A 13851-nucleotide genomic window follows, 5' to 3' on the forward strand; every position below is an offset into this window, starting at 1 on the left:
CTCAGAGTTACACTGTTTGTTTCTTAGTGTGTGAGGCAGGATTTGACCTCAGGGCTTCCTGAGCCCAGCTCTCTACACTAAAGTTTCTTTAAAAGGTATCATTTAATTCTTTATGTAAAAATAAAGAAGCATATCCATCTGATTAATATGAAAATCTGCTTTCATCTTTAATAAGTGATAAAATTATACCTATGTCAAAATATTGTTTCAAAATAATTTCTTTATGATTTATTATCAGTAAATGTTTGATTTTCATATCTATTTTACATACCACTATACCTGGAATTGCATAAAAATTTCTTGGGTAAAAAGGAGTTATGAGTGGAAAAAGTTTAAGAGCTGGGCTCTAGACCATGACACTAGCTATTTCAAATAATAAATTATTTCTGTATTCTTGGCCATGTCACTTAACTTCTATCTGGCTGGGTTTTCTCCTTTGGAGGAAAAAAAAAAAAAAAAGATAATACTTCTAACACTTCTTTTATAAGGGCTATTGTGAGAATAAAGTGAGGCATTTATTAAGCATTATATAGACTTTGTAGTGCTATGTAAGTATAAGCTATTATTGTTACTGAAGTGAATATAGTAACGTAAAAAGCAAATGTGAATCAGGCTGGAAGCAACAGGCACTGAACTCTAATTATCTGACAGAAGAGAAGAGACCAAATACTTTTAAAAGAAAGCATGAATCCATTCCCTGAAAAGGCAGCCGAGAAAACATCAATTATTTCCAACTCATATGACTGCTTTCCCACTTATTATAAAATCTTTATCAGAATAATTTACATATTCATCCAGGCATCCTGATGGAAAAAAAAAAAAAAAAAACAGAGGAGAATAGACAAACTTTTGAAAACAAAACTATATAGTCATTAGCACCATTCCAAAGTAGAAAAGACTGCCCTAGGAGGGAGTGGTTTTCCTCCTTACAAGAAACCTTGGGCAGCTAGGTGGCACAATGGATAAAGCCCCAGCCCTGAAATCAGGAGGACGTGAGTTCAAATCTGGTCTAAGACACTTAACACTTCCTAGCTGTGTGACCCTGGGCAAGTCACTTAAAAAAAAAAAAGTTTTCATTTAGAAGTAGAATCAGGGTGGGTGGGTATGGCATAGAGTTAGGGTGGAGAGCATAGCCATAAACTGCTAGAGAAATCCTTTGCATAATCAACTGCAGAACGACTGCTGAAGTTCTATAAACTGAAAATTTTATATGGCCCTTATATGGAATAATCTTATAAATATCCAAATGGCCCTTGGCAGAAAAAAATTCCCAACCTTGGTAGAGAGGAATGACTTTTCAATTTCAATTTAAACTAGACAACCTCTGAGAACCTTTCTAACCTTGAGATTTTGGGCACCTTCACTAAAATAACTGTCTAGATAATTGGTGGTGAAGGAGCACTAAGTCTGTGTAGCGTGCTGTTGTCTCCAGAAGCTGCCGATCGCTCTCTGGGAGGAGAGCTGCTGTGTCAACTCAAATCTCTCGGACAGATTCTTCTTCCTGTAGAGAACCGTTGTCTTCAGGCAGTTGCCGTTAACTCTCGTCCAGAGAAGTGACTTCCCTTCCTGCAGAGAGCCCCATCAAGCCTGGTCTAGAGCAAAGACTCCCTATCTCTGGAGTGCTGCCCTCTTTATCCTCCCAGAGAATGGGCGTGGGATAATTCAAGGGCTTCTGGGAAGAATTACTTCAGCCAATGAGCTTGCTCCTCCTAAGCATGCAAGCTCTTCCCCAGGAAAGGCCGGAACTAGAGAATAGTCAAAGTACCGACTTAGCACTTAGTAAGAACCTAATATCTCATTATCTCATTAGCACTTAGTAAGAACCTAACAAGTCTGGAATCAGGAAGACCTGAAGTCAAAACTGGTTTCAAGCCTGTCTAAAGCTGGGCAAGTCACTTAACCTGTCTACCTCAGTCTCTTCATTTGTAAGGTGAGGATAATGTAGTACTTCTCTCCTAGGGTTGTTGTGAAGACAAAATGTATTGATATTTATAAAGGGTTGTGTAAATCTTAAAGTATTTATAAATGCTGTTATCATTATTATTGACTAAATCTCTAAATGTTTTAGAAGGTGCTCCAGATAAAGGGGGGAAAATGAGTGGAATGGTGAAGGACAGGAATGCTTTCAAAGTTTTTGCTTTTGATAAAGAGGGAGTCCAGAGTTAAAGAAACATATACTAAGCAACATAAATTATAGAAATTCTGTAGTAGTTGGAGGTGAGGAAGCTAATGAGCTTCCAACTCCTGTGTGGCTGTTACCACTAATCCCTTTTTCCTTCTCTTCTTGTCATCCTCATTTCACATCACTCTCTTCTTACTTAGATGAGATGACATTGCCTAAGTCAAGTTAACTCTATCTTGATCCCAATTCCTGTCCCCCTGGCCCCATACTCTTGAGCAGATTGCTTAATGGAAGCTTTTTACTTATTTGTCATAAGAGTACAATTATGTTTTTATCTAGAATTTTAAAACATCTAATTTTTTTTCCTTTTCTTTACTTCTTTTTTTGTGAGACAACTGGAGTTAAGTGACTTGCCCAATGTTACACAGCTAGGAAGTGTTAGGTGTCTGAGGCAGGATTTGAATTCAGGTCCTCCAGACTCCAGAATTGGGACTCTATCCACTAGGCCATCTAGCTGCCTCATTAAAACATGTAACTCAAAATTTAACTTGTTCATTTTAAAGCTTGGGAAGTACCTACGTTTTTCCCATGCTAAATCCATTAAGATGATTCACTCTGAGTTCATTCACTAATGATAAGACCATCTGTAAAACAAAATCAGTGACAGGTTAATATATATTGCAAACAGAATGAGATCAATTCTATTTTGCTGATGTGAGTGGCATTTCTTGAATAATTTCACTCCCCAAACCTCTCCATTTGTTTTATTTTGTCAGAGCCACTTATACTGTGATAGTATTTTATGTCTGTGATATCTTATTTTTGCTCAGACATATGAACAAAAGTTAGATTGGCTTTCCAAACTCACAAGAAATTATTCTCTAGAACAAGGAATGTTTGAGAGGAATGCCTTGGGTGAATTTTTAAAAATAGACAATCCACAAATATTTAAGATTTAAAGTTTTCAAAGACTAGTTTGATCAACAAATACTTTTTATTTTATTTTTCAAATTTTCTTTTACTATGGAACTTTATAAACATCAACAAAAATAAATATAAATGTTTCTATATAAAAAGACTAGAAAAAGGTTTGTACAAGAAACTATGAATGTATTACATATGGAACTTTAAGTATATATTAAACTTAAAATGAGTGCTTTTATTGTGTGGTTAATAATTTTATGTGTTTCTTTTACGCTCTGCTACTTTATCAAAATTATTTATGTTTTAATTGACTTTCTGGGATCTTGAAGTAATTTGTTATATCATATGTAGTGGAGTTTTTATTTTATTTTTTCTTGTCTTAAGCTTATTAATATCTCAATTTAATCTTCTTATACTATTACAAGTATTTCTAGAATTATATCAAATAAGATTTCCTATAGTACTTTTTAAAATATGCAATATCAATTATTTAATAAACATTTTAAATTGGCTGATATACGGAACAGCATAAACATAGTTTTACTACTAAGATGAATTATTTGATTTAATTTATTCTCTACGATAACATGAAATCTTAAAAAACAAAACAAAACAAAAACCTAAGGATTTCTAAAGTGTAAGATTTGTCTAATACTACCAGGCACTGTTTATATGAATCAAGGAAGTTTATACTAAAACATTTAGATGAACAAATGGGCTTTGTTTAACTTTAAAAAAAAAAAAAAAAAAACCTTAAGATTTAGTATAGCCTTTCCAGGCTTCCTTCTCCTTTTTCATAAACACCTTTTTTAAGTTTCTTCCTTAAATGGCTATATGTATGTCTCCAAGGTAAGAAGATATAAACAGAGCACTGATAAACATCCTTCCTGGAGTAGTGAAATATTTCTATTTACCTTTCTAATGATCCTGTGTTTGACAATGGACATTTTAATACTTAATAAAGTACTCACATTTTTTAGCAATTTAGGATAATAATCTGGAGATGTATACCCAAGAGCTTGACTAACAGTTCCAATTTCATTAAGTCCAAGTTTGGATGATGAAAGTAGATGGCATAATAAACTCTAAAAGAATTATTGGAAAGAAATTAAAAAATTAATTATCTTTAAAAATTATGTTGTCTTATATCTCTTATATAGAATATGGTCTGTTTGTAAATGGTCTAATCCGATGGCATCAAACTCAAATAGAAATGGATCTTTATGAGCAGCATTTTGACCTAGAAAACTACTAATTAACATATCTATGTTTTGTTCTATTTTTTTCAATTTTGTTAAAGATTTCCCAATTACATTTTTTCTGGTTTGGTCTGCTCTTTGTGGGACAAATGTGGTCTAGTCTGTCTGGCAGATAGTACCTACTTACAAGCAGAAAACAGTGTAATTCAAGATCTGAATAATGGGAAATTTAATTTAAAAATTTTTTCACCTGACAAAATTGTACTTTTAAAAAATATGTGATTTAACATCAATTTGAAATAAGATTCCTTCACTAATATAGAAAAAAAAACTTTAGTAGCTTAAGGAGAAATAATTTTGTTTTTTTTAAAAACCTTTTTCTGTAGTATTTTTAAAAGATGAATTGTATGGAAACAGATTAAAAAAATAAGACTGCATCAAAAGCCCATTAATTCTATGAATTCCTTAAAAGAGGGGTAGGATTTTAAATGGAAGAGATTGGGAAAAAGGAACAGGCAGAAAAGAGAATACATCTCTGGCATGGGCAATGGCATAAACATGAGAAAATAGAGGCAGAAAAATCAGTGAGTATCCAAGATATTTTTTGAAGTACGCTGAAATGAAAAGGAATGGTATCAAAGACAATTAGTCTTTTTGGGTTGGAAGGAGTTGTTATGAATAAATCCAGTTGAGGAGAGATTACCTGAACACACATGAAACAATTAGAGAATAAGTAACTCTAAAATATGTGTCCTTTTAAATGCACAAGAAAAATTTTGGTAGAGAAATGTCTATATGGGTCAGAATAACAGTAAAGAGTTAATGAATATTAGATAGATAGAAAGGAGATGAGAAGGCTATTCCAGGAAGCAGAGACTAATAGAAAATATAGGAGAGCAAAATATAATTCAGACAACAGAACTTGGTAATAGGATGGACTGTGTGAAGTACAGTAAGGAGACTAGACAAATAAGACAGGAAAAACACAAGGAGGAAGTTTGAGTTGATGTTTAAGGAATGAAGAATCCCTCTAAACTTATGAGGACAGGAGTACCAAGATGGAATGGTAGCTCACCACAGATTAATCTGATAATAATATGTAGAATGGATGGAGGAAGAGAAACAAAAGTGGGACAGGGCAATGAAATCAAGAGATTATTATTAAAAATAAGGCATGAGGTCATAGGATCATAGTATCATAGACTTGAAACTAGAAAAGGCTTTCTTTAGAGATCGTCTGATTGGGATCTCCCTACCCTACCATTTTATTAATGAGAAAACTGATGTAGAGATATAGATAGAGATGGAAATATCTTATGGAATTTATGAGAGACATTATAATGGAAGGTCTGACTTCTTTAATGGGCTCCAAACACCACCAGGATTATCTGTAAGGTAGTTGTTTCTGAGTGATTAATATTGAATGCTATAACATATTGAATTCATAACATAATTGAATAATAAAAAAAAAAAAAAAACTAGAGTTCTTCCTTTTTTTACCTTACCACCCTCGTGGCAAATAAGATCTGAGTTTCCAAACTAATAAAGTAAAAAGCTTAATTTTTCCCTAAGATGTTACGATATGGTACGTATAGTAGGAAAAGTACTGTCTCTAAAGCCAGAGGAACTGGACTCGAATTATAGCTCCTAAATCAGATCTCAGAAAAGTCATTTATTCCTGGGCCTTTTATAAAATGAGAATACTCATCTAAGAGTCTCTTGAGTCTAATCAATCACCAGAGCCTAGTCTAAGCCTAGTTTTTCCTTACTGCGTGAAGATAATGGGAACCAGTATTCTTCTAGATAAAACCATCACAAAATAACCTTATAAATCCAGGTACAGCTTTGTATTTCTTTCTTTATTATCTCATTTTATAACATCTATAACAATACATTTAATTTCCTTTCAAAAGATTTATATACATTTATAATAGCCATTTATAGCAAGACCAATTTTTTTACTGCCACCTAGTGGCATAAAGCCTAAAACAATGAAGAAGGTAAGATGTTTTGGGGTCGGGACCTTTTATAAGAAAAAAAAAGTTTTAAGTGGAAAAGACAGTAACAAGAACGAATAAAGATAAAGGTTCTGACTCAGAGAGGTTAAATACCTAATAGGCTAATAATCTAAAATAATTTAAATGTGTGCAATGTAACTAAACAACTGTGCTAAAAATATTAATCATTACATTATCACTGGGGTGCTTATTTCCTACAATATCCTTTTCATCTGTTTATTTTTTCTGAGGTAATTGGGGTTAAGTGACTTGCCCAGGGTCACACAACTAAGGAATATTAAGTGTTTGAGGCCAGATTTGAACTCAGGTCCTCCTGACTTCAGGGCTGATGCTCTATCCATTATGCCACCTAGCTACCCCCATCTCTTTATTTTTAAAAATATTTTTACAAAGGAAATTCTGTTTAGAAAGAGAACTTAAAATGTTATTGGCATGAAGGTGAATTTTCACAAGTAAAAATTTTTGAAATATCAATGAATTTACGATGGGAAGATGCTTCAGAAGTAGCCCAATTCAATTCATGCCTAGAAGGAATCTCTATTATAACATATGACAAGGCAGCCCATTCTACTTTCATATAGCTCTATTTATTACAAAGCTTTTCTTAACTTAAAGTTCAAATTTGCCTCTTTGTAACAAAAGAGCATAAATTTAATCCCATATTACAGCCCCTCAAATACTGAAAATAGTCATCATGTCCAAATAATCTTCGCAATGTAAGACTGAAGTTCCCCAGGCTTTTTTGGTGGAATTCCTACTTCATGGATAGTCTTCAGCTTGTCAATAATAATTTTTCTACTGCCACCTAGTGGCATTTGGCCAAAAGAAAAGAATAGAAAAGAAAAAAGAATGGAAGATATTTTGGAGACAGGAATTTTGGTAAAAATAAATTAGAAGAGTCAAGATCAACATAAAAAACAGTGAATGCAAAATTAAACATTATACATCAAGATAATCTAAAAATGTTTCTTAAATTACACTATCCAAATAAGCCAATCAATAATCATTTATATTAAGCACCTATTCTGTAGCAGGTATTATGCTAGATGCTGAAATAAAAAGACAACACTGAAACAGTCCTTACCATTAAGAAGTTTACATTCTATTGAGAAGATGGCATGCTCATAGAAAAACCTATACAAACTAGGGGGCAGTTAAGCAGCAGCTGGGAGGATCAGGAGAGGCTTTCCACAGAAAACTCAGTCTGATCATTCAACCATAACATAAGATCACAGATTTAGAGCTGGAAAGGACTTCAGAGATTACCAAGTCTAATGCTTTCATTTTATATAAGAAGTAAATGAAGTCCAGGATGAGAAGGCTTAAGCAAAATTACCCAGGTAAAATGATAAGCTTTCTTTCTCACATTTTTCTTTGCAAACTTTATAAATACATCAAACATCATCTGAGAACTGAAAGGAACTTGAGATTGATATACATTTTTACTCATAATAGCTCTTTGTTGATGAGTTGTTTCAGTCATATTTGACTATATGATCCCATTTGGAGTTTTCTTGGCAAAGGTATTGAGGAATGGTTTGTCATTTCCTTCTCTAGCTCATTTTACTAATGAGAAAACTGACACAAACAGAGTTAAGTAACTTTTCCATGGTCATATACCTAGTTAAGTGGCTGGATTTGAAGTCCTCCTGACTCTAGGCCCAGGAATCTATTATTGTTCCATCTACATGCTCCTCTAACAGATTTTAGAGGAGAAAAATTGCATATCACTGTCTAACCTGTCATCCAGAAAATTAAAAATGAGATTGGGACTCAATAGAGACTGTACTCAGGCAACCAGAAGTAGTAAGGGAAGCAGCTGCAAGGAATATTCACAATAAAAAGATATTTTTTGAGGTACACTGAAATGAAAAGGAACGGCATCCAAGAACACTGTCAGATCAACAAATGTAGACTTATTTCTGATCTGCTCCTAGCATTTCTCTTGAAAATGTCAGGCAGCAAATACCACATCAACCATTCTTCAATTTTTTCTGAAGCCATAGTGGCCCTTAGATAGATGATCATCTTTCAGGTGAAGGATTAATCTATCAAGGAGGACTCTGGGAAGAATTTTTCCAAATACAACAAGAAAGAGACCTCCCTCTGTAATGTTCTCTATAAAATGTAATGTTGTCTGTTTCAGTTTCTTGGGGTCTCTGGAGGCAGCCTTCATTTCACTTCAGTAATCACTATATGAGTAGCCAGGGGTTGAAGTCCAAACCCTTTATTGTCTCCTTCCAAGTCATGTCTCCTTTCCTGGGGCCCCACTGGCTTTCTTATAGTCCAGATCCTTTATTATCTCCTTTTTGGGGCTGGGCAGCTTTCTGGAGAGCCTTTCAGTCTGGCCTTGATCTTAGTGGGGGAAGTACAGGAGTCCAGGACAGTCACCAGGTCAGTCAGCAGGAAGATCGAAGATCGAACTGAATTTCTCCCCTTGGTTCTGAGAGCTTAAGCTTCTGCCTTTGCCTTCTCTCCGAATATCTCTGAATCTCCCTGGCTGAGGCTTCTAGCTTATATGCTCCACACCAGAATACAAACCAATCATTATATCACTAGAAAACCATTATTTGTTGTAGGGTTAATCAATACTAAACAAGATTGTCTCCTCAATTTCACTTAGTACCTCGTAAGCATCCTTTGTTTCAAATTCAGAGTTCTGGCCCATAACAACCCTCTGGGACTGTCACACAATATTCTACTTCTTTATTGGGATGAACAATGGAAGCATCCTTTAAATCCTGGAGGATAACCTCCTCTTGCCTATAATATGGAATAATTTCAGGCAGTTTACCACCCCTGCCTTTCAGTTTAAATTCAATCAGCATTAGATGCTTTGCCACAGGAGAGGAGCCTAATGGTGTTCAACACCACTTCTTCAATTGAAAGTTCAGCTAGAAAGGGGTTGACTTCAACCTGAGGTATATGATCAATGGCTTCAGCATTGAGTAATGATGATCTGTTCAGTCCACTCTCCAGAATCACATTCTTATCACTAATCAATGAAGCTCCATGAACACAAAGTAGATTCATCATAGATCTCTGACCCATAAATAGCTTCTCAGAATCATGAAAGCACTTTGAATTGTTACTGTTAGTATAAAACTGAATTTCACCTATCTTCTGAACCAAGAATCTTGTATCTCTAATCTTGCCTTTACTACTATATGAGTGACTATAGAAAAGTCTTAAGTGCATGTCTAAAATAAGCCCAAGACTTTTGGGACACCCTATTAAAAAAAAGAATAAATACAAATAAAAACAAAGTAGCTAACTAAAAGCAGACATCCAGAGAGGCTTCAGGTGGAAGGCAGTGTTCAAGCTACATCTTTGAAATTCTTATTATTAGAGCAGTTAGAAGGAATGCACATAGGGGGATGGGTGTGAGTTAATGTGTGTTAGAATGATGTCCAATAAAAATGAAGAGGTGGGAAAGAGGGATGAATTTGGAAAAATGAAAGAAAAATACAACAGGAAATTTTTTCTTACATAGGAGACATACAAAGAAGAGCTTTTACAATAGAGGGGAAAATTGGAAGGGAGGTAATGCTTAAACTTCACTCTCACTGCAACTGGTTCTAATAGGAAAAAAAAACAACACATACACACATACACACACACACATTCTCTCTCTCAAGTTGTGTATAGAGATGTAACTTACCCAAGGGGGGGAGAAGAATGATAAAAGCAAGGGCAAATCAGGGGAGTTAGTGGTGAAAAGTAAAATAGACTTTTGAGGAGGGAGAAGATTAAAAAAAAGGGGGAAAGAAAGAAATAGAAGAGAATGGGACAGAAGTAAATACACAATTAGTCATCATAAATGTATATGTGAATGGTATGCGCTCACCCATAAAATGGAAGCAGCTACCCTTTGACCCAACCAAATAATTTGTTCTGAGTTGGGCCTGAATCAGGCCATTCCTCTGGAAGATTAGGTTCAAAATTAAAACAAAAAGGTCATTCAATGAGTAACCAAAAAAAGATTTGCTTAGTCATACTGATGAGATTTAGATTTAGGGAACCAAAATGAGATTAGGGTTTCTGGTGGTCAGGGAGTTAAATAATATAAGGCCTAGTGGCAGATTCAGGGTTCAGGGAACCAAAGGGAGAGGTTTGGCTCCCTTGCAACTCCTTGGGATTTGGCTAAAGGGTAGGGAGTTTTGGGGAACTCCTTTCTAGAGGTGCAGGGGTTCTCTGTAAAAGAATTTACAGACCCTAAAACCTAGATTGATAAAAGGGTTTATTATAGGAATTGGAAGATTAGAAATCCTGACAGAGAAGCATAACGTCTGGTTAGGGAAATAGGTGACGGTAAGGAGAGGATAAGACTGGAAAAGAATATTATTCCAGCAGGCAGATGTACGGAAAATGGAGTTTTGCACTGAGGATGCAGTACTCAGTAGACAGAAGGTCCTGGCAGAAAAGGGAGCTGCCAAGGTCCATCTGCAAAGACCTTAGTTGATGGAAGCTCATTATGTTGGTTGTCTTGTTGGGGGTTGGGAAACCAGAGCAGATCATTAGAATGGAGACTGGGACAACCAGAACAGATCAGAACCAGTGGGGGCTGGGAGAGCCCAAGTTGGCTCAGATCCAGTGGGGGCTGGGACAAGCTCAGATCTCCTAATGGAATTCAAAGGGATGCTTTTGACCAGGATTTGTGAATCAAAGGCCCTGGCATCTAGGAAAGACAACTTTTTGTCCCTCCCCCAGGAGGGACTGAGAATCTGAAAGAATCACAGATCAATAGGAAATATATTTTCTTAACGGGACCACAACCCACTTCAATATCAAGAGGATATTAAGAAGACTCTTAAATTGAGTGACAACAGTGCAATTGCAATCCACCAGCTAACTACATCGAGAAGTCCTTCCAGCTTCCTGTGGCTGCTTGTTATCCAAGCAATGCAAAAATTATGTTAACAACCTCAGCCTTTGAACCAATCAAATTTTAGGAAGGTCTCAATAGATTTTTAAGGTGTGTCTGTGTGGAGGGGGGGTGAGGAGTAGAGAGAGAATGAAACCTAGCCTAATCTTCACTAGGGGAAGAGTCAGGACAGTATATCTGTCATACTACTTCTAGGTGTATTGTCCTAAAAGTTTAAAAAAAAAAAAAAAAAGTAGCTAGACGGTGCAGTGGATAGAGCACCAGCCCTTAAGTCAAGACCTGAGTTCAAATTTGACCCCAAACACAATACTTCCTATCTATGTGACCCTGCTGCAAGTCACTTAACCCCAATTGCTTCAGGAAAAAAAAAAAGAAAGAAAGAAAGAAAAAAAAAAAAAAAGAAAAGTATCTGTACATACAAATATGTTTAAACAGTTCTTCTGATTGTTGCCAACATTTAGAAAAATAGGGAGTATTCTATTTGGGAACGATTAAAGAAATTATGGTATGTAGATGGACAGTTCCTGCTTGTTCTTTCTCTCCAAGATGAACTCCAATGTATCCTGCATGTATTTTATTTGTAAGCTGGTGTGATCACCATCAGACATTCCTTGCACAAGACACTCTAATCTCCCAACTCCAGGAATTTTCACTGGCTCTCTTCCATACCTGAAATGTTCTCCCTTTTTATCTTTACCTTGTGGTTTAATCCCACCTTAAATAAGAAGATTTCCTATTCCCCACTAATGCTAATGCCTTTGCTCAGGTGATTATCTCCAATTTATCCTGTCTTTACTATGTTTGTATATAGTTGTTTGCATGTTCTCTTCCCCCATGAGAAGAGGAGTTCTTTGAAAACAGGGAGTGTTTTTGGTCCTTCCCTGTGTCCCTTCTTCTTAGTGCATTGCTTGGCATACAGCAGAAGTTTAAAAAAATGCTTGAATACATACTCGCTGCATAATTGGCACATCATTTAAGCTCTTGGTCTCTTCAGCAAATATATGATTAAAAGTTCTGGAACAGTTGCTGCTCAGAAGTTCCCTACACGGATGGGCTCCACAGCCTCTGTCTTATTATTCTGAATATGGTAGAGTTCATAGACAAAATATCTTTATCTTTATTTCAAAATGAAATTTCAATTCATTTTTTTATTCTTAATTTCAGTCATATAGAGAATTTCTATGAATTAAAAACTTGCCTCAGATAAATTTCTTTTGTATATAGCATAGTACATAAGTGCAGGCTTACTAGCTATTACTTCAAATATTAGTTGAACATTATTTTACCAATTATTTAAATTTTTTTAAATTATAACTTTTTATTGACAGAATATGCATAGACAAATTTTAAACAATGACCCTTGCAATCATTTCTGCTCCAACTTTTCCCTACTTTACCTCCACCCTTTACCCTAGATGGCAGGCAGTCTCATACATGTTAAACATTTTAAATTATATCTAAAATACAATATATGGGTACATATTTATACATTTCTCTTGTTGTACAAGAAAAATCGGATTTAGAAAGGTAAAAATAACCTGGGAAGAAAAACAAAAATGCAAGCAATCCACACTCATTTCCCAGTGTTCTTTCACTGGGTGTCGCTGGTTCTGTTCATCACTGATCAATTGGAAGTGATTTGGATCCTCTCATTGCTGAAGAAAGCCACTTCCATCAGAATTGATCCTCATGTAGTATTGTTGTTGAAGTATATAATGATCTCTTGGTTCTGCTCATTTCACTCAGCATCAGTTCATGTAAGTCTCTCCAGGCCTCTTTGTATTCACCTTGCTGGTCATTTCTTACAGAACAATGATATTCCATAACATTCAAATACCATAATTTACTCAGCCATACTCCAATCAATGGGCATCCATTCAATTTCCAGTTTCTAGCAACTACAAAGAGGGCTGCCACAAACATTTTTGCACATACAGGTCCTTTTCCCTTCTTTCCCTTTATCTCTTTGGGATATAAGCCCAGTAGTAACACTGCTGGATCAAAGGGTATGCACAGTTTGATAATTTTTTGAGCATAGTTCCAAATTGCTCTTCAAAATGGTTGGATCCGTTCACAGCTCAACCAACAATGCATTAGTGTCCCAGTTTTCCCACATCCCCTCCAACATTCATCATTATTTGTTCCTGTCATCTTAGCCAATCTGACAGGTGTGTAGTGGTATCTCAGAGTTGTCTTAAATTGCATTTCTCTGATCAATGATTTGGAACACTTTTTCATATGAGTAGAAATAGTTTCAATTTCATCATCTGAAAATTGTTCATATCCTTTAACCATTTATCAATTGGAAAATGGCTTGATTCTTATAGAGTCAATTCTGTATATATTTTGGAAATGAGGCCTTTATCAGAACCTTTGACTATAATGTTTTCCCAGTTTATTGCTTCCTCTCTAATCTTGTTTTGTTTGTTCAAAAGCTTTTTAACTTGATATAATTGAAATTTTCTATTTTCTGATCAATAATGATCTCTAGTTCTTTGGTCACACATTCCTTCCTTTTCCACAAGTCTGAGAGGTAAACTATCCTATGTTCTAATTTATTTATTATCTCATTCTTTATGCCTAAATCATGAATCTATTTTGATCTTATCTTGGTATATGGTGTTAAATGTGGGTCCACGTCTAGTTTCTGCCATATTAATTTCCAATTTTCCCAGCAGTTTTTGTCAAATACTAGATTGCTAT

General features: G+C 35.2%; 1 protein-coding gene across 7 annotated transcripts in view; it reads right to left on the minus strand.

The window, feature by feature from the left end:
- Positions 1–13851, minus strand: part of FANCC (FA complementation group C) — a 181274-nt gene that overhangs the window by 75643 nt on the left and 91780 nt on the right. For all 7 annotated transcript variants that reach the window (XM_074281683.1, XM_074281676.1, XM_074281678.1 and 4 more), the window contains 2 exons: positions 4018–4131; positions 2702–2766 (listed from right to left, as the gene is read on the minus strand). In XM_074281683.1, coding sequence (XP_074137784.1) covers positions 2702–2766; positions 4018–4131 — 179 coding nt within the window. The remainder of the gene's footprint in view (positions 1–2701; positions 2767–4017; positions 4132–13851) is intronic.

The sequence above is a fragment of the Sminthopsis crassicaudata genome, chromosome 1 (assembly GCF_048593235.1).
Source record: "Sminthopsis crassicaudata isolate SCR6 chromosome 1, ASM4859323v1, whole genome shotgun sequence".
In the NCBI taxonomy this organism is placed as follows: Eukaryota; Metazoa; Chordata; class Mammalia; order Dasyuromorphia; family Dasyuridae; genus Sminthopsis; species Sminthopsis crassicaudata.